At 37.5% G+C, this 21,955-nt stretch overlaps 1 protein-coding gene across 1 annotated transcript in view; it reads left to right on the top strand.

Annotated features, from left to right (window-relative positions):
- Positions 1–21,955, top strand: part of CNTN6 (contactin 6) — a 123,309-nt gene that overhangs the window by 58,324 nt on the left and 43,030 nt on the right. Inside the window, exons 5-9 of the mRNA XM_085300047.1 lie at positions 5,207–5,410; positions 7,096–7,198; positions 15,955–16,139; positions 18,677–18,813; positions 21,726–21,855. Of these exons, the coding sequence (XP_085156173.1) occupies positions 5,207–5,410; positions 7,096–7,198; positions 15,955–16,139; positions 18,677–18,813; positions 21,726–21,855 (759 nt within the window). The remainder of the gene's footprint in view (positions 1–5,206; positions 5,411–7,095; positions 7,199–15,954; positions 16,140–18,676; positions 18,814–21,725; positions 21,856–21,955) is intronic.

Raw genomic sequence — 21,955 nt, 5'->3', positions numbered from 1 at the left:
AAGGCTCTCAAGTGCTGGGTGGGAAAGCTGTATTTCTTTCTCTGGGCAAAGTCTCTCTAGCTTATATTCTTCAGGACAGTTTTTTTTCCATAAGTGATTAAAACATAGTATTGTTTTACTCATAAAAATATGATGGTCTTATGTAGGTTTAAGAGGTACAAAAAAGGAGGTAGGGGAAGAAGACAATCTGAAAATACTTTCATATATATGGCTGTGTATGAGTTTGAACTGATTGTGATTAAGAAGCTGCTGACTAAATGATAATGGGCTTGACTATGGGCTGGGCTGGGCTGTTATTTCCTCTCTCAGAACTGAAATCTGATATAAAGTCTGTTTTCTGCAAACTGCGCCCTCATGGAGCTTTAAGAATGTTAGTATATTGGGAGCAACAGGATCACTCATTCACTGGCATTTAATCATGCATAAGAACTTGCAAGATCTGAATCTTTACAGTATAGGCCTTTCTCTGTAGTACAATTAGTATAGCAGGGCTAGCTAAAAAAACTTCTCAAAGTGAGAGACTTGTAGACCTGCCTGGTGGAAGAATATGCCAAATTCTCAGCCAGCAGAAGAGCAGGGGAAAGAGGAGTACRTGAAGCCAGTGAACAGAAGAATGGATGTGCAGGAAGAAGTACAGAGGATATGATAAGAAAAACAGTAGGACTTCTAGGTAAAAAGGATCTTGGAGTCCCTCCCCCAGGTTGTTTCCATGTTTTATATTAAATATTTATTTGATAAAATAATCTTAAAATAAGGTTGAAATGTATCTCCCTTTACAAAGCTGAGTGCCTTAGTCATCAGTTTAGAGACATTTTCTGTCAGTTCAGAGTCATTTTCTCTCTGCTCTTATAACTCAATGCTCCTATGAACCTTTAATTCTTTTCTGCCAGCTTCAACAGGAGGGGTAGAAAGTCTCCTCTGTGAGACTAGCCTTTAGCTGTTCTCCTGCAGAATGAGCAATATTGATTTGAACTTGCTCAGGCTGAGGAAAACACTGAAATGTTTTATTCCCTAGACTAGTGTATCAAAAGTGATTATCAGCTGTTCTTCTCCCAGTTGTGCTCTGGAAGAAATAGTTCACAACTGACTGGGTTAGACAATATTCTCCTCTTGCCTGACCAACCTCAGAACTTCCCTATCAGATAGTTCTTGTCCGGAAAGTAAGGTTAACCTCCTTCTGAGAGGCCTCTGGGATGAGCAAGGAGATTGACATCACTTGGGCACACAGTTCCTAAGCAGAGACAGCTAGCTAATGTTCAGCACAACCACTACAATGCTTAGTGACTTTAGATACATTCAGCTGCAGGGTTTACCTGGATTTAGTTGCCTTATCCTGCTCTAGGTTTTTTATTGGCTCTAAACAAAAATAGAATAACCTAGGATTACAGCTCTAATAAATTGCCTATGCGCTGGCATATGCATAATTAACTCCATATTGCCGTAATTATCTCTCCTTTGACACGTAGCCCCGTTTGAAGTAAATGCAGTTCTGTACACTTCAAGGCATCTCCTCACACAGTCAATAATAGCATCAAGATCGTTGTCTTCTGAGAACAAGTAACATTTTCCAGTGTTCTGTGATCAAATATGTTGATTTGGGCTGAGAGCAATCAACAGTACATGCTAATAGGAGCTGTAGTCAGATATTTATTATGCAATAGCTGAATAGAATTAAAAAAATAACTAGCAGAAGGTGATTCATGTTTTCTAAGCTTCCCTGTGAGGCTGACATATAGGCATTAAATTATAAAAAAGCGGGCAAAAATTATATGAATAACTTCTCTATTTCGCTGTAGATATTTTTGTAAAATAAATCCTGAAACTTTCATACTGTTCTGAATTTTATTTTCTGTCATTACCTGCACATACAGGTAGCAGGGGGATTCTATCCAAACGTGAAATTGCTGAAAGGTTAGCATTTTTTTTTTTTTTTGTAACCTAAGGGTAAATCATGCTCTGTCTTTAGAACAAGTCCAACTTTATGCAATTTGTTTCAAAAGTTTGCAAAAAAATCTCAACATCTACGACTAAATTCTGCTTGCTTAACACTTACCTAAAACACCACTGAGCAGGGACTGACCCTGTATCATCTCAACGTGTATCTCACTGCACACAGCGGCACCCTTTGCTCAGGACTTTTATCAATTTCAGTATAAGCAATTCAAGCACAGAGGTCAAACCAGGAAGAATGACATTTGTCCACTGTTAATAGCATAATTCTGTCATCTACCACATACTTTGGAGGATATGTATTCTTTTCAGGACAGCAAAAGATGCTTCCAAAGACACTTACATCAAGGATGAATAATGATATATTATCTATTTTTTAATCCTTGTAAATATAGTGGGATAAAGGTGGGAAGGTGGGTACATTTATGCAAGTTTAACACGATCATGGTTTTACTTCACACGTTTTATTTTCCTACATGACACTAACTATAATGAGAAGAACAACATAAAATTGGACTAATACGGAAATTTCTCCATTCCTTTACTTCAAACACATCATTTCATTTTTAGTATCATATGGGGAGTGTTTACTCTTGAAGAGAACKTACAGATACATAGCACTATGAAGAAAAAGAAAAATAAATAAAATAGAAAAAAAAAAATAAAAATCCCTGGTGCTTGATGGTTAAGATTTGTATACGATCTCTTATGCTGAAGTCCCTTCACAGTTGCCTCTTAAGTTTAATAATTCTGAGACTATCACAGGTATGTTAAAGGCTGATCTCAACAACTCTGCTTTTCATTTATGGTTAAATGGAAAACAAAAAATAAATCAAGAAAAAGATAACTGTAACTTTTTCTTCTTCAGTAAAGCAGCCTGCAACAACTATTTTCAATTTTTTAGCTAGACTTCATTAGCTAGTTACTATTTTTCGTAATTTCCCCTCTTTGCCCCTACTATCTTCTGCTCAGTATTATTTTTACAGTCTCTACTCAGCCACTGATTTACTCATGCAAATGAATGTAACCCTAAAAGTGATGGCATGAGCCTTTTACTCCTTTCTTTCGCTCATTTAAGGGATCTGATACAAATCTGATTTATTCCAACTGACCCAAAATTGAAAWGTTTAAGTAATAGTAGCTTCTTTTATAATGCTACATTAAATTTTCTAGTCAATTATATCTCTTACTGTTTTAGCTTACTGTAACTTCCTAAGAAAATATACCTTATTAGAGAGCAGTTTGCTAGTGTTATGCCTTAGAAGAGAACAAGGTTGCATTTTTTTTTGTTGCTTTTTCCCCCCCCCCCCCCCCCGCCAATTCCCATTGAAGTCAATTAGAATTAGGGCTTCTACAGAATTTAGTGGATCCGAATTACACTCCAGGCAAGTCAGACCTGGGGGYTGGTGATGATGAATCTGCAGTTAGATGAGTGGTAGTGTTTATATCCCTTATACTGGGGGAAAAGGATTTAAATATGAAAAGGAAGGGCTTGCACTTGTTCCCACTTAATGGAAGAATTCATCAACAGGCCCTAAGGCAGTAGTACAGTACAGACAGATGGAGAGAGTAATGGAAACTTTGGAAGCTAAGGTCCACTGGAAACTGCCAAGAATTGAAATCAGGAGAGACAAGAACTGGCTCTTTTGTTAATTTATGAGCTCAGTTTGTAGACTGACCTCATGAAGAAGCTCTCTATAGCATAGATTTGGTTTGGATGACTTTATTAGGATTCATACAGTCTGTCTTGCACAGAGAATTTAGCTTCTTTTAATTTGAGCTTCATCACTAGTTCCTATAGCAGGAATACATCTTTGATTGCAGAATCATAGAATAATTGGAGTTTAAAGGGAGCTTTGGAGATCATCTGGTCCAAGCAGGGCCAGATAGAAAAGACTGCCCAAGACCAGTTGGGCTTTGAGCATCTCCAAGGATGGAAACTCCACAGTCCCTCTGGACAACCTGTTGCAATGCCCATGAAGGACTTCGAAACCATCCTATGGAATGTAATATATGCATAGTAGTACACTATTTCAGGAATTGTTGCATCCTCTGGGTTTAGTGTACACCAAAAAACTACTATGACAACAGTAAAAAGCAGCCTGCATCAGGATTTAGCCAAGTATAGAAAAAGTCATTGATTGTTTCCTGGAGACACATCATTTCTAATGATAGTCCTATAGTGTTAGAGGATGACAACATGAAACTCCAAAMAATAATCAGAGTTTGCAGACAGAATACCATACTGCACCAATATCATAACTGGGGTAGTGGTGGTGGTGGGGAACATACATAATCTTTTTCAAATGGGATTGTTGACAGGGGAAACGTGTTAAAATGAAGCTGTCGGCAGAACACTTAGCTTATGAATTATATATTTAGTTAAGAAAAGCTAAACTTAAAACTTATTTACTGTGTTTTATTAAAAATTTCAATACTTCTTGTGCCACTGCTGGAATATGACCGAATGCTGCAGCCAGCTGTCAAATGTCAGGCAGCTAGAAGGAGCAGCAGTTGTGCAAAGGGCTGACAGAAACCTGAAGGCATATATAGATTGCAGTGCAATGTTTTATAAGCCACAGATTAGTTTGCTAAGGTACCAATAGCAGTATACCAGAGATGGACTATTCAAAGGCATGTATTGTAAAACATGGTATGAAAGAAGGTGGTAGAAAAGGGTTAAGAAAGGAATCAAAATAAAACAGGACAGGAAACAATATGCAAGTATGGTAGGTGATGAGAAAGCTAGAGATGATGAGAAGGATTAAATGTGCAATGGGAGTGAATGTTAAATGAACTTCTCCGAAATATTCATGTGAGGCTGATTTCTTCCCCCTTCCTGATGATAAAACGGCAGGTTACCTGCTTTTTTTTACACAGYCTGAGTGAAGAGAGCCATAACGCTGTGTGATCAGCAACGGGTCCTCTGATGTGCAAAGTGAAAGTTACAGCACTTCCTCTAGAAATTATTTACTAAAACAGCTTTCTCATAGCATTCCAGCACTGCCATTCCTATGTAAAAATACACTGATGTAGGAAAATAAAAAGAGGACAAAAACTTTTGTGACTTTCTGAAGTAGCCTGAAATAAACTTAAGACTAAAGCAATGCTTATCTCGTCTGAACTAATTTATTCGTCTCAAATGGTCTGCCTCGTAACTGACTGGTTCTTTCAACTGGCTATCTTACACTTAAGCACTAATATGAAGCAGACTATAATGGAAAGGATACATGATTTGATATCTGGTGTTTTCTAGGTTTGTCCTATGCCTGGATCTTCAACAATAATACTTTATATGTTCAGGAAGATAGCCGTCGCTTTGTTTCACAAGAAACAGGAAATCTGTACATTGCCAAAGTAGAGCCATCTGATGTGGGCAACTATACTTGTGTTGTAACTAACGCTAAAGCTGAACAAAGTGTACAGGGGCCACCTACTCCTCTCATTCTCCGCAGTGATGGTAAGTTATCTCAGCATGTTTATCTTAAAAAAAAAAATCACAACACTAACTAGTAATCATCAATTATTTGAAATTGATACTGCTATAAATCTTAGTGGACATAAAAGACTCAGTAAAAAGCTGTTCAATGGGCATAATTCCACTTCTATGGGATTGAAACGAGATTTGAACTAAGATGGGTACAGCAAGATAATGTACATGAACAAGAAGATAATGTTCAATGTCACTGAAAAATAGCAAGAGAATGCCAAATATCATGTTAATATTTTCAGTCCCAGGGTTGCCTGTGTGCAGATTTTAATCTGGCAAAGATTCCTAAATTTAATAATATAGGTATAGCTCTAATACCAAATCTACAAAACTGTTTCAAAGTAAACTGTTTTGAAGTAAAACACACACACACACACACACAAATATTTTTCACAACATTTTTAATTAAATGTTTCCAATGAGACAAACATACCTGAGAAATTTTTACACAAAGCTTATTTTATAAATTTGATCACCTAAATTTCAACATACTGATACTGTTTTCAAAGCAGTCTTGATGAATACTAACAAAAATCTGTAGAGAATTATGTTTTTAGACTAAAAAAAAAAAAAAAACTAACTACCATATATTATAGTACAACAATACTTTCACCAGAAGATTGTTGTTTTATGACATATTCAGACCAAAACAAAGTTATAGCTCCAAAGCTCAAAAGATAATTTGCTACAAAATGAGTGTAAATGCTTAAGATCTTCCTTTCTCCTTATTTTATTCCTTTCCATCTACCCACTTCTTTATTCCTCTCCTCCAGGTTTCATCCTATAAGTCTCTCCCAATCTCTTCTTTTTATCTCCTCCCATTCACCTCAGTGGCCTCTGGATTGGTTCCTGAACAAGTAGTGTCTAAAGCAACGGCACAAAATAGTACATATAGCATTAGTCAGATCCTTGTCAAAAATGAAACAAGTATCGACCCATTTGCAGCGTGGGATCTGGACAAAAACACTATGTGAGGGAAAATATCTGATTCTTTCTCATCATTCCTATTGCAATTAATTACACTGAAAGATGCATGCATATTTAAATTAAGCTAAATGTTTAGTTTTCTGAAGCAATCCCTAACCTGTTGCAAAATCAAATATCCTAATCTAATACTGGATTATCTATTGCTTATCAGATGTTCAGCAAGATTTTCAAATGTGATCATTACATGTAGTTACATCAGCTATTCTGGAGCCTGGAATGCACATTTGGATATTTTAAACAAGTTCTAAATTTAAGTATTTCAGACAAAGTCCCATTATTCTCACTTGCATCCATAACCTATCAGGTGTCCTGAAAAGCAGTCATAGTTCAAAGTGGCCAGTATTAATGTTAGCAGAGATTAAGCCCTGAATTCTCCCTAAAACATTAATGTGCTAGTAAATCATACCTGTATGTACAGAACCTGTATGAAAGTTATGCACTTTACTATTAAATGCAAAAAACTTACAGATTTAACATAACCTTTCAGCACAGGTTTGAATTTCACCCAGAAGTCCAAGCCTGCTCTATGGGAATCACTTGTTGATGCTCATGTGTGGAGCGTAAGGCTCTAATACTGTTAATACCACTCTTTCCTTTACACTGCAATTCTATTGTACTAGACAGGTTTGAGGCTGAACTGGAGTGCTAGCTGTTTTGATGTTCAACAGGTGTGATGGGGGAGTATGAACCAAAGATTGAAGTACGTTTTCCAGAAACAACATATGCAGCGAAGGGCTCATCTGTTAAACTGGAATGCTTTGCCCTTGGAAAGTAAGATTTGGGGGTTTTATTAAAATATGGGTTATAACACTGTTCTACAGTGAAAAACAATGTTTCTTTCTAAATGGCAGAGTAGAATTTTTTTGTCAGAATGTGAATTTGTGAAACTTATTTATCTTGGTTTATGACTGGCTTTGTGTTACATGCTCCCAATGAAATGAGAAAGAAAATCTCAAAACTGAAGCTTGCTTTGTTTGAATTAGAAAAAAAAATACCACCACCACATTATAACTCGAAGAGTTTACTTCGGACTGAGACTTGACTGAGTTTTCAGCATTCTGTGGTCTAAYTGCAGGTTCACATCAAATCTATGCAGATGCATCAAAACCTGAGTATGTTTTCTGTGTGAGAACGAAACTTGGGGAATGGGCTGAAATTCAAAAGCACATAGTAATAAGCTGTCTAGAATGAATTCAGTGGAGCTTCATATAGCTCTTACCATTCCCTTCTCCACAAAGATGGTGTGGAGTCCCAAGCAGTCTTAGCAGTAGCCCTTCCTGCTAAAATCTTTCAGGCTTGCAGTAGCATGTATTTTGCCTATGCTGTTTATGCTGTCGTAATCATTTACAGAAGCAGTATTGCAATTAAAACAGCAAGAGGTGCTCTGTATTCAAAGAGTAATGGTTAACTGAATAAATGTAACCAGTCTAAAAAAACTAGTCTTTCCAATGAGCATACACTTTCTCCAGAAAAGCTAAAATAATCTTAGATTGTTGACCTCTATTTAGTTTAAGTTCACTTTGACAATCCTTTTTTAAGTTGTAAGCTTTTAAAGTGTTTAGAGCTTTCCCAGAGGTTAAAAGCCCAACTTGCACACAGCACAAATTAATCAAACGTTCCTGTGGAAGCTACATTGAGAAGCAGAGATWAAAAAAAAAAAAAACAATAAAAAGTTAGTAAGAGAAAAAATGGCCTTTCCTTTCAGGTGAGATTTTTCTACAAACTAATCTTAAGGCTAATTTTTATTTAAGAAGGAAGAAGAATATTTCTACAGAGCCATATTCATAGGCATATGCAGTTTTGGGGGTGGAGGGAGGAGCCAAAACAAGTACCAGACTGGAATATTTCTGCTAAAGCTTATTTTCCTTTCCAAATACTGTCAAGCTACTTCTCTTTAAATACTTCTTTAATTGCATGTGAGTCACTGCAGGCTTTACATTTCAAGTTGTCATTTTATGTTTCCATCTGTTGCATGGAATGCATGTAATAGAGATACACTTACTATTATTAAAGCATTTCAAAAAGAGTAAATGATATACACAAAACAATGCCTTCTTACTGAAGGGTGAAGGCAAGTCATGCTAATGTGGCACACAGGTTTTGCCATTTTAAGCACCTTTTTAGGGGAAAAAAAGTGGACTAAAAGGACATAYGGATAAGGAATCCCTTAACAAGTACGGTACCTTTTATCCTGTGCTTAGTAAATGGAATGACTAAGGTTAATGCATCTTTAGTGTACATTTACTTCTTATACACAAGACTGCAGCTGAAACTGGTCTGCTATATTTCCCCTGGGTTCCACTGAGTGAACACCAGTGATCCATGTGCACTAACCCTTTTACTACACATTTTTTTTGATATCATACAAATAATGTCCAYATAGTAGATTATACGTATATTGGAGAGCTGCTGTTTCTGACTAAAGAATCCTTAATGGAGCATCTGGAAAATGTTTTCCTTATAGATTTTTAGAATAGGTTAGAAGTTAAATAGAGAGCACTACTGTTCTTTTCAGGGTGCTTTTTCTCCTCTGTGATTGAGTGGAGCCTTGTTCCGAATTTTTCACTAACATTGCAATCAATGGAAAAGCATTATTTCACAGATAACATTTATGTAAGAACAAARCAGGAGAGGAAAAAGACTGCAGGTGAAATAATCTCAACTTACTAGATGAAGCTGGATATTTAGAGGTGCGTAGGTGATAGTAGTACTGCTAAAAGCTCTAAGGAGCCTACCTCCAGCTGTCTACAGTTGTAGTCAGGCACGCATAAATGCAGCAGCATAGCCATCTGTACCTTTAGTTGCCTAAATTCCACTAAAACTCTAGTCTTTACTACTGTCCGTTTATGTTAAAATCAATTGAGCTCAACACTTGTTGAGCTATACCTCTGATCTGCCACAAGCACTAATGGTTATTATCTCTCTTTGATTTCAGAACTACACTGCCATTATCCATAATTTTCTATATTCATACTGTTAGTCCATTGGCTCAGACAGTGCTGTTAGCTGCTGCTACCTCCGTACTATGAATAACCGAACTCTCATATCTAAGATATCTGTAGGCAACCTGCTGTGGTTTTGGTCTCCAGAAGCCTTAAATGAAAGTACTTTCACAGTACTTAGAGAGATAGCATCTCTGCTCTACGTGGAACAACAAGTCATACCTATTAGACATTGCTCCTCCACATCTGAGATACAAACACAAGAGAATTAAGACCGAGCTTTAAGCCTCTTTATTTAGCAGAACTCAAAACCATAATTAAGTACTTCTTAAGCAAGACTATAGGACCCCTAAAAACAGATACATTCCACATACCTCACATCACAGCTTTTGTGGGGTTCAGGAAGCTCTCCAGAAAGAAGCATTCTTAGTGCAACCCTTGTAGCAACATTGTCTTCATGCTTCTTACACTAAGACATCATAGTTAACACATGTAAGCACTCTTCAAGTCCATTATAGACCCCAATTTGTTTTGAAGAAGACAAATATAAAGAGGTAAAAGAGTCAGTATTTAGTCCTAGGAGCACAGCTTAAAGCCACGCACTCCTAACACAGCACGGTTTCAGTTGCCAGGCGCTGCAGGGTGTTCCACAGGCCACGAGGCCGCAGGCCGCCGCGTGCTGCTCACAGCCGGTCTTAACCGGTTCTAACGGTCGGAACATCGCACCGCGCGCCCAAACGGCGACCAATCAGAGGAGCCTGTAGCGCCCCTGGGCGCCAAAACGGCAGCCAATCAGCAGAGCGAACGGCGCGGCTGCTCGGGCGTCTTTGGAAGGGGGTGGGGGCAGAGCGAGGAGCTGGGGCGGGGGGGAAGGTGCGCTGCGGCTCGGCTCGGCTCGGCTCGGCTCGGCTCGGCTCGGCTCGGCTCGGCTCGGCTCGGCTCGGCTCAAGCTGCGCCCGAGGGAAGCCTCCAGCGGGGCCGAGGCGACGAGAGGCGAGCCCGGAGCAGTGAGGTGAGGGCGGGCGGGAGCGGCGGTTGCACACCGCCTCAGATGCCGTCGCCTCTCCGAAGGGCTTCGGAGGCCGCGGTGTGGGGCGCGGCAGAGACCTAGGCGGTGGGGCGGGGAGTGGGGGGCGGTGGGCCGCCAGCGGCCCCTTCCCGTGTGAGGCGGGAGAGCAGGCTGCCAGAGTGCTGGCGTGCCCTCCCCGGCGAGGGGGAAGGGACCCCGGCAAGGCTCTTGGCTGAGGCCCGGTCTGTAGAACGGGCAGTGAGTAGAGGAGAAGCTTTTGGAAAGAATATTACTCTCCTTGTTGGAAGTGTGTCAGGGGTGAAAGGAGTTTAAGTCGTACACATCCGTATGATGATTGGTACCGAGAACGGGCATTACCTAGACGTTATTTAATTCCTTGGCTGGATGGTAAACTGAGGTAGGAAATGGCTATTTGACTATTTGAAATACTGCAGTCTGTGGCAGTTCTTTAGAAGAAATGAGACTGTGTTCTACAGTAATATGCATTATGTTGGCAGTGTTTAATATTATGCCAATATTTAGTCATGGTTTGGCTCAAGCTATATTAATCATGCCATGTACGTAAATTGTTCGTTCCTTCTTTGAGGACACTCTGTGTCATAGAAAGGGAGTTGTTTACAAGTATGCTTAGTTGAGTTACTATGTTTTTTTTCTTTTTTCCTTTTTTTTTCTGAAGGATTCCAAAACTTTCTCTCCTGAAAGTAAGAGTAGGAGCTGGAGCAAAAACAAAATAGTTTCCATGTATGTGTACATGAATTCAACTGCACCTGTTTCATTTATGTAAATATATGTGATTTCATCTTATTCTCCATGATGGAGAAGCATTAATCCGTTCAGAATTTTTGCAGTTGGGTCGTTGTTGACAGAGGTTGTGGAGTGTATGTGGATCATGTAACAGGACTGTTTTAAACCTGAAATAGCTGCTGCTTGTTGGAAGATGCCACATCTTCTTTCTGTAATTAGATTTAGGTAAGTGTTTGAGGGTTCTTTTTTTTGATTTTTTTTTGTTTGTTTGTTTGTTTGGTTTTTTTAGCTGGCTGTTAGTATTAGGAAGATAATTGAGCAATCACAGGTGGATTCCAAATGTGACCAGCTTCACTCAATTTACAGAAAAATGCTAGGCCTAACTTCTAGGCCTGACTTCTAGACTAAAGAGCTGCTCTAGTATTTTCAAGGGTTTTAYATAAGCAGCTATAGAAGGATCAAATGGAAGGTTTGAAGAATGTGCGTGTGTGTGTGCGTATGAATCATTTTTGCTACAAGTGAAGCTTGCTGCTTTTAACCCATGCTCCTGATAATTGTTAGGATTTGCACCTTGAGTGGTGAGCTGTGGAACTTCTGGAAGATTCTCTCATAAACTCATTTATGGTGAGCATCTTGATTCCAGTGATACTCTCTGACCTCAGGCTGCCACCTCATAACGGGTAGCAATATCAGGTTTCAGCTAACTTTGCTTTTTTGTTGCTTCCTAAATAATATAGTAAGATGGTTAGAAGCCTGTGTATTTTAATTATAATTGGATTATAATTCTACCCTGTGTTAGTCAATGCAGCTTTCAAATCTCAACTTAGTTTCAGTTGTGTAACTAGGTGTGGTCTTCATTATCTAAACTGCGGACTTAATTTCATTGTGAAGAGCTCTAGGAGCCATAGGATGAAAGACAAGGCATGAATGCAACACATCAGCTGGCTGTTGAGTCTTTGCAAAAAAGAAACTTTCATTTTGGTGCGGGGTGTAATGCAGCAGACAAATTAATTTCTTGTTCAAGGTGACAAGACTTGTCACAACCAAAAAATACCTTCCATCTCCTTTTCTGTCCAARTTGGTAACTTATGGATTTGTAATTCTGCCATCTGTATGGCAGAGCATAAATAAAAATTAGTATCTGTGCCCAGTATTCCTAGATACTCTGAAGCGTTCAAATAAACTATAGATTTATGGACAAAGAAACTAATATTTATGCWCTATTTTCTTATTTACTCAGGTGAAAGTAAGGCTTTACAGCTTATAAACTATAATAAATATGAAGAGTGTTTTCATAGCTTTTTCATAGCTTTTCAGATACTGTGAAAATTTGTAACCTAAAACAATTACGTAATTGAATCTGGTTATTGGCATTGACTAAATGAAAAGAGAGTCATTGTTTGTTTTTATTGCAGGACCACCCCATTTCTGTTGTGTTGCAAGGTACTAGTCTGTAACAATGTCAGATGCTGGCCTTGRATACAATATGATTATGCAGTACAGTCCTACAAGAATTCACAAAACTGTATCTATTGAACTAAGTTTTTTATATGTTTATCTATACTGAAAGGGCAGCTTCATTTCTTAAAGTATCAACTTGTAAAATAAAAATAGCATGTAACAAAATAATTTCTCTTTGTTAAAATGAATTTTAAGTTCACTCTTTTCAAAGCTGTTTAGATTTTTATCTTAATGTTTCATATGGCATGTGCTAATAGGTTGTTGCTAAGGGTTTGTGTTGTAAAAATGTAAGTGACATAGGAAGAAGGTGAAAGCAGGTAAAATCCTACCTTCTGCAAAGCTGAAATACTGATCCTCCTGCAGTCTGCAACATTCATTTAACCTATAATTCAGTTTGACAAGGAGCTGCTGTCCTAATAAATAAATTCTCTCTTGTGATAAAACTAGGCTGCTTGGTCTCCCCAACAGGAGAACAAAATGCTGTTAAGTATTTATTGCAATTACATATTAAARTAGAGCAAAGTTGATGAACCAAACTCTTGAGTTTTATATCTGTCATCCTGCTATAGTTAACATCAGAGAATGGCCTTATTCTTCATAACAAGTGTTTGAAATGTGTAAAAATGAGAATTTGCCTTGAAACATCCCTAAGGAAGTCATTATAGCTATCTGGTATGGATAAGGAAAACAGGACAGCATGTTCAGCTCAAACCTTGGTAAACTTGACCTGACAAGTTGACAGAAGAGATCTTTGTTTCTACAGWCCTGTCTCTGGCCTTGGGGTCAGCTGTAGACTTTCCTTATTCATGAATAGTCTAAGATGGAATAGGCTACAGAATGGGAAATATTTAGATGTAACACTTCCAGGTAGTGGAATGTGAATGAATGCATCTAATTGTTTTCTCACACCTGTTTGTGTTTATTTTATCTGTTCCCCAAAAAAGAAAAATCCAGAAGTAGTTTTGAACAAAGTAGTTAAGCGCTTCTGGCATTCAATGCATCGCATGATTCTGTTGTACTATTCATCTATTGTTTAAGATTCAACAGCACTTTAAAACCTGGCCTTTTGTCCTTTGTTATCTACAGTTTGTATCAATCTGTTTCAGGACTGCGAATATCTGTAGTTATCATCTTGACCTGATAATGGTGATAATGGAACAGACAGTTGGTGCAAGAGCTGCATTTTCTTCAATGGTTGAAAAGTAATCCAGTTTACAGAAATTCTGCATGAATGATACTATACAAGATTTATTGGGGAATTGCACCTTTTAACAGACCACCTACTGTATTTGACAAAAATGGATAAGACCTCCTGAGGTTCCTAATAAGGGATAATTTAATATAATACTAAACAGGTTTGTACCTGGAAGAATAGTTTTCTGTTTCCTAGTGAAGGACAAATAATAAAAGTGGTGATGGCAACTACTGTTGTCTGAAAAGTTTAGGGATTTAAGCAGCTGTTTAGGTTTTGAACCAACATAGATGATAGAAGAATAAAATCTCAGTTGTCCTTTCTAGTTCTTTTCCTGATTTATAATGTCTGCATATCCCAGTCTCTCTTCTGAATAGGAGATTGCTGAGCTGTGTTGGAGGGGTCATGTGCAAGTCAACTTTGTGTGTACAAATACAAATAGTGTGTGTGTATATTTATCATACAGGGCTAACTTCCAAATCTGGTGCAGATTGTGTGTAGTTACAAACCACTCTCACAGGCAGCTTGGTTATCACRATGAAAAAGGCTGGCTAGCTAAACTATTATGCTTCTTAAGTAGCTTTTGGAGATCCTTTGGTTAAATTTGTCTCTAGTTCTGTTTTGTAGAGCAGGCAAGGAGATAGACTAGAGGCGCTGTTGCCTAGCATTGAGCGAATGTTTAACTTCCAGTGTACCTGCCCTGTGTTTTGAGTTTATAATGCAGTGCAGAAATAAGCAAATGTTGGGTGTTGTTCATCATATTTCAGAGTGGTTTAGCTGTTAATTCTATCGTATGTAGTCTTTTGTTTGCTTATACATCTGTACTTACTGTTAACATCTGCCAGTTGTTMAATTCACATAATTGGACAAGCACTCGCACTATTTACAGGTCCTGATTCTTGGTACCTGTGAGTGATCTCGTGAATGCCGTGGCCAAACAGACTCAAGATTTAGGTCTAAGTTTGCCTGTGTTRGTTTATTTTTTTTCCAGTGTGTGTTAGTCACTTAGTTTCTCTGGTCAATAAACAAGGATTTAAAACAGACCTAAATAATTTGAAGTGTGAGTAGTTACAGTCTTCAGCTAACAAGCAATAAATGCTTTGAAAGTTGGAGTGCCAGACTAGAGATGCTGGGGAATATCGGAGAAGGACAATACATGCTTCTAATTTACATGAAAGTTATTTTAAAGCTTAGTACTGTTTGCTCTTGACGTTGCGTACAATGGAAAAGTAGTCAGCATTTAGTCAAAGCTTCTGTTTTTTTTTTTTTTTAAAAAAAACTATTCAAAATGTAGCCACTCTTCTGCTTAGGAAAAAGCAGCTTTAGTTTTCAGAAACAGAAAAACAACTGTGAAATCCAAGGCTATTAATATTTCAAAGAGTTCTGGTGACATAATAGATCATGAAAGCAAGGCTTGTATGGTTTGTGATATTACCAGAAATCCAAGAAGTATTTATAGTTTTCTTCCACTTGACTATTTTTTATTGCATAGAATCCATTGATCCAAATATAAATGAAAATGATAAAAAGCTACAGAAACATGAAAAAAGAAATATTCTTTTTTTTTCTATCTCCTTTCAAATTCAATGTCTAATGCTTTCCCACTTCCTTGCTCAGCTGTCTTCCTGGCTCCTCCACTCTGACTCTCTCCCTCTCAAAAAAAGAAAGAAAGAAAAAAAGAAAAAATTTATTGGTCTTTAGCCCCTCTGAATTCTTGTCCAATGCTTCAAGACGTGAAAATACCTCTCATGGAACAGAAAATTTTGTTTGTTCTGAAAACCAGTCAATATTTCATTGCTTCAGTAGTGTTTATTTTCACTTCCAAAGTCTTTACTTCAATCTGTTATCAGTGATTAAGGGTGGGATTTGGCCCTAACTAAGAGTTACTGTGGCAAAATCAAATTTGGGCTAGCAATCAATCGTATTGCTGATCGAGAGATGAAGTCCTGTTGTAGGACTGGTTTCCCAAAACAAGTTAGTTGAGTTATAAAACCACACTCTTACTAACCTCTGTATGTCACTTGTACAAACATGAATGATTTCTTTTTATTATTTTAAGGTCTTTGACCATTCCTCCCTCAAGCTACAAGGAAAGGATTTCACATTATCTCTGCTGCTAATGCTGTTTCTTTCTCTGTAATGAAATGTAATTATTTAGTCCAGTCCCTAGTATTAGTTGGAAGAGGTCTGATGGAAACTCATTGATGAGGAAAATCAAACAAGACAAAACCAAAGGAGTACTTGAAATCCCAGATGTTCAGCAAGAAGATGAAGGCTCTTATGAGTGTATCGCAGGAAACATTCGAGGGAGAAACACTGCAAGAGGTCAATTATTTGTCTATGGTAAGCAGATTAATTTCTTCATTTATTTTAGAGTATGGTAGTGTGTGGATGCATTTTGCAGATGAAGTCTATTAGCCTCTTACTGAAGATATGAAATGTAGTTCAGGTTAAGCTGATTAAAAAAATGATTGGAGGTCTGCAGTGACCTTCACTGAATTAAATCCTCAGCAAATGAAGATATTTAGCATTAAAGCTCAGATTGGAAATGTGGGCTGTGCTATGATGAAGTTGTAAAGGTTAATATGAGGCATAAAATCCCTAGTACACTTAAACAAAACAGTAAGAGCAGCGAAAAAGGTTTACTCTCAGTATGCCACAGTAGCATACAGCAGTGCTCCTCTAGAAGCAGATCAGGGAAAGATTCATGAGATTCTGGTTTGAGAGAAACACTATTTCACCTTTTGTTCTAGTTGAACCATATTGCTTGATAGACTGACAAGGAGAGCATAGCAGAGGAAGCTCATCGTGCTCCCACAGTCTGATTCTTCCTTGTCTAAAAGTATGGAATAATGTTTCTCTGATCTTCTCTTCTGCCTTCCTTCCTGTGCTCATTAATTGCCTTGATTAATTAATCAAGTCATATGATGCTTCATTATAGGCGAAGTGAATTATACGCTCTTTATTCCCATTCCAAATACATATGGAGAAGATGAACTTACTTTGACATGAATAAGAATTTGTGGAGATCTTCTCTTTAGCTCATAAATCTTTAAAAAGAAGAGGGGGAAAAATAAAACAACAATGAAGACAAAACTACAAAAAGCTAAGTTATGAGCCTATGATTAATATCTGTTGAGAAGACCATGGTGGTAGGTATTCCTTTTTTTTAAGGAAGTCCATGCTAGTGAAGAGATGCAGACTTCACTGATAAGCTRCTGATCTGCAGCCATGTCTAATACCAAAATGTTTGCCAGTAACAGAGTCATCTGCTGCTGTTTTGAATATTTAATTTCTGTGCTTCTACAGAGTTATTTTTGTACTCATTGCCCACTAGTTTTCACTGAATATCAATCAAGCAGTACCATTTAAGTTCAGAAGACTACCTGGACATGAGTAATAACAACAGATATAATTACAAAATTATGATAGGTTTATACAATGAAAAACAAAGCGCTTATTAATGGTGGGCTGTAAACTAGCTAGTACTTGTTGCTGGCTAAATATATCAACAGCACTCATGAAGCATTTGCATAAGAGTTTCCTTACAGTATTAGGAGTGATCTGGTATATTATCTATGTAGTAGTCTATTGACTACTACTTGTTTAATTTCTGTACGTCTGTGTCTTTATTCACTCTGTATATAGCTTGTTTCTTTAGAAAACAAGCTTTCTGATCCACGCAGTGTCTGGTCTCTTTGTGTGTGATAMCTATATCCAGCGTCTTAGGTTTTGAGAATAATAAAGATGCCAAGTAGTTAGAATTACTTTTAAGCCTGGTGTGACCTTTACCAACTTCTTTATCCCAGATACTGTCACATTTTGTAAACTGGGTTGTTGGAGTTGTGTGGATCTGATGTTGGATGACCTAGGGGTACTTTGTCAGGACATGATTAGCAGCTATCTGCCAGCCTCATAGCTCTAAGAGCTATAGAGGGAGAGATCTTTTAGCAGCTTGTTCTTACTGTCTCAATGGATGACARTTCCATTCCTAAAATTGAACTATCCTTTATAAGGACTAAATATGGAGTATATAGAGTTATACTTCAACAACCCAGCCAAGAATCTTCTACAGGACACTAAGATAGTATCATTTATTCTAGAGGCTGGAGTCAGAGGGATCTGACCTAGTATACTCCTTGCTAAGCATGTGGCTTTTGTCTTATCCCAAAGTTAGAAGTTAGACATATTCTAAATATCAGCCTCTCTCGAGTTAATTCCTGCTCACTTCAGTCCTTAAGTGTTTAGTTGGATGTATGTGAAGCTCAAACATGATTCCTACAGATTTTCCTTTTACATAGCAATAAACTTGTGACAATGGGCTGTTTACAAGACATTGTAAACATTCGGAGCATGTTAGTCTAATCTGAATAGCTTTATTTTCTTCATGTTGTATTTGCGTTGTAAATTTATATTTGAAGAATCAATAGACTCACTGATAAGATGAACTCATAAGAATGGTGTCACTTACAAGCCATCATTTTTATTAGCTACTGAGTAATGATTTTGATACTTCTATTTTTGGTCTACAGACTGAAATACCTCAAGAGGAGGGCTGGCTTCCAGAATACCAGTATTTCAGTCCTTTCAGATAGGACATCTAGAACTTGGGGCACTTAAAATCACTGCTTGTTTCTGTGAACTTAGGCTGTAGAAATGAATAATCTTAGCTGGACTTCCTGATCACTAGCCACTTTCTAACATTTTCYCAAGTTGGTCCTGAAGTTTAATGATAGAAAATAGCTGTTTAGAATACACTTGCAATACGTTATGAATGCATTGGTCAAATATTAATTAGCATTATTCAGTTCATTAATTGTAGCATACCTCCAGTGAAACCACCATTTTCCTACTTAAAATGGCTTGCATGTTCTTTTCAGCACTCCCTGAATGGGATAAAAAAATCCAAAATGCCTTTCTGTCTATCTATGACAATTTATTCTGGGAATGTAAGGCCAAAGGAAAACCAAGTCCTTCCTACAGCTGGTTAAAAAATGGCCAGCCTCTCATGTCAGAGGTAAGGTTCTTATCTTCCTGTTTGCTTTCTTACATGCCTCTTTCTTTTCACAGTTTGGTCATGGTGTTTATTTTACATTCTATCACTTTTCTCAGGAGTTTTTTTTTTAACTTTAATGAAAAATAAATATAGTAGTATAAACTTTTGGCAACACTAAGCCTCAGTTGAAAACATGTAYAGTATCAACAATTTTTTGTATATATACATACCCACACCATCTTTGCACAAAATACCTTACAGACCATCTAATTGCTACAAGATACAGTAATAAGTATGCACAGGTTCAAAAGTAATAAGTGCAATTAGTGAAAGAAAGGCCTTACTAGAATTACTAAATGCATGTTTGCAGATGCAGTCTCTAACTCAGGAAACCTGTAGGATGACAACTGCTTGTCTGTGGGGAGAGTGTATCAGCCAGTATTGCAAACTGGTGAGCCTGTTAACATACACTTGGCTTTGGCTTTTTTTTTTTTAAAGCAGTATAATTTCTTCTGTGGTGATCAAGCTTTGGATTGTCCAGTCTTCACTTGCTGGCTACCTCACGGAAAACAATCTGTGGCAAGAGGTTCTTTGCTTTCTGTGTTCTACTGAGGCCAATTTTCCCTAATCTGTTAAGCATCCTTCAGGCATAAAATGGCAAGGCCCATCTGTAATGTGGTTTTTATTTAGTAGGGAAAAATGAATACCATGATTAACTTCTGTCCAGCAGAAACAAATACAGAAGCATTTCCAAAACATGGTGTAAATTAGCATGTGCTAAGTCACAGCACCAGCACTTATTTGACTTACTAGTACTTATTTGAACAATTTGGAGGGAAATCTATCTTCTATATGATTTTCTACTGGATTAGTCCTAGAGAGAGCCCAATTAGCATCTGAAAAGGCTAGCCAGAATTTATTTGAATTGGAGTTTCTTAGAACATGGTAATTTTACTCACTGTTGCTTCCTCCTAAGCAAGATTTTTGTTTCCTTCCTTCACTCCTCTCTTTCTTTGAAGAGTTTGTCACTCTTCAATTGTATTGTTTCAATAAAAAAGGATAAAAACTCTACAGAGTGTACACTTTCACAGTACTTACAGTATATTGTAAATGGAATACTTCAGGCAAGAAAATACTAAATGTTATTGCTCAATGGACAAAATGGATAGTTTGGAGGTGAAAGTACAAAGGAGCTATAACATATTCTCTGTCATCCCTCTTGTTGGAAGTATCATACAAGAAATATATTCCATATGCTTTCTACCTTAGAGCTGATTTTGAGCATATTGTCTACTTTTGACAAACCTTTCCCTGTGGCTACCTGGTTGGTCATCTCTGTGTTATTTTTGCTTGTGTACACGTTGTGCTTTATTCTTTGTCTGCATAGTTCAAAAGAGCTAGCTGAGAATGATGATAATGATTCAACATGTATATGAAATGCTAGTTACTTCACAAGGCATCTTTATATTCAAAAGATGTTTGTAAAAATAGAATGCATTGAGAGGATAGCAAACAGCCTGAAGGTAAAACTAAGTATGCAGAAGATACCTAGCAAGAGCCTCAAAAATTAACAGTGGATAAGTAATGTARTGTTGTTAATTAACTTGCAATACACCAGCCATACAACCGCAGGCCGTGCTCTCATCAAATTTCCAAGCTAAACAAGGTTGGACTGGGTCAGTTCCTGGTTGGGAGACCTCCAAGGAGAAATCAGTGGGGAAGAAAGAAATAGTTTGGCTCAATAGGTGGCACTCTTCCTTCTGGATGTACRCACAAAAGATGTCCATTGAACAGCCTGTATCTAATAATAGAGCAAGAGGCTTGTCTCTGACAATTAGCAAATTAGATCACATAATTCAGCAGTTAACAAAATACATTCTAGATGCTTATAGTTGTTCAGCAAAGGACTGTATTGTATACTTTAACAATGTATCATCCCATTAAATTCTTCAGAGGCAATAGTCAGACTAAAGCATAGTAATACTTGTAKTTTCAATTTGCATTATGGTGATGAAATTATATTCCTTATTACGGTTTTCTTGTGTACTGATCCATTTTGGAGAATATATTCTCTCTTCCTCTTCATTTTTTACTTTGTGATAGAGTTGTTAACATCTGTAAAGGCTGGTAATAGTTAAATCTTGAAATATTTGAGTCCAAGTTACRCTTGTAGCACAAAACAGGCTTTACTATTTGCTGAAATAAGGCAAATTACTTTGAATGTACAAACCAAGCACTGGCCCACATTTACCTGTTTTACAGAATTGCAATAAAGCTTAAAGCAACTTGGTATGAATACGAATTCAGCCCATGAAGAGCTTATTCTCAATCTGATCTGAATAGCTCATGTGTGGATTTCCGAAAGGAACTTAAGTGTTTACTTTGAGTAAAACTTTTTCAGTATAATGCAGATCTAATGAAGCTTTCTTTATATTTGAGCTTTCCTGTGCAGTTTTTCTGTCCTCTAGATTCATATAATCAGATAAGAAGGGTAGACCATACTTGCTCGTATCATCAGAAAGGGCTGCACACATTCAGTTCTTYGGAGTTGTATGGAAGATGTTTAAGACTCCCTGGGTGGTGCAGCCATACCTGTCCTACAATGTCTGCTTTGTGGTAAAGCGTAACCATAAACCTACAGTCTGCCAAGCAGTTAAACACATGCTACAGCTGGAGCAGGTGGAGAAACCTCTCAAACCAGTGACTCTTCAATGTGTGTCTAGTGCTCTTCAAATGCTTTGAAGAACTCAGTGGTCCTATAAGATAAGAGATTGTATAATCTCTATTCTGGTATATTTGTCCATGTTGCTTAAAAGAATAACATCTCTGCTTCTGAATCATGATCAGGTACATTAATACAGTACCAGAAAACCTTGGAATTGTTCGCTGACTGCTTCTGTCAATGTCTTTTACCTTTTTCTTCCATTTATCAGGAGAGAATTCAAATAGAAAATGGAACTCTTATCATAACTATGCTGAATATGGCAGACTCTGGCCTCTATCAGTGTGTTGCAGAAAACAAATATGATACTATTTATGCCAATGCTGAGTTACGGGTGATAGGTAAGTAAACATTAAAATGAGTAGATAATAGAATAGGATACCCTTTCAGAAGTTTTAAATTAAGAAGTGAGTGGATTAAATTCTACCTGGCAGTTCAATT

The sequence above is a fragment of the Rhea americana genome, unplaced genomic scaffold, assembly GCF_003343005.1.
Source record: "Rhea americana isolate MKP2758 unplaced genomic scaffold, rheAme1 scaffold_16, whole genome shotgun sequence".
Classification (NCBI taxonomy): domain Eukaryota; kingdom Metazoa; phylum Chordata; class Aves; order Rheiformes; family Rheidae; genus Rhea; species Rhea americana.
The sequence above is the reverse complement of the archived record's forward strand: the minus strand, read 5'-3'. Positions and strand labels throughout refer to the sequence as shown.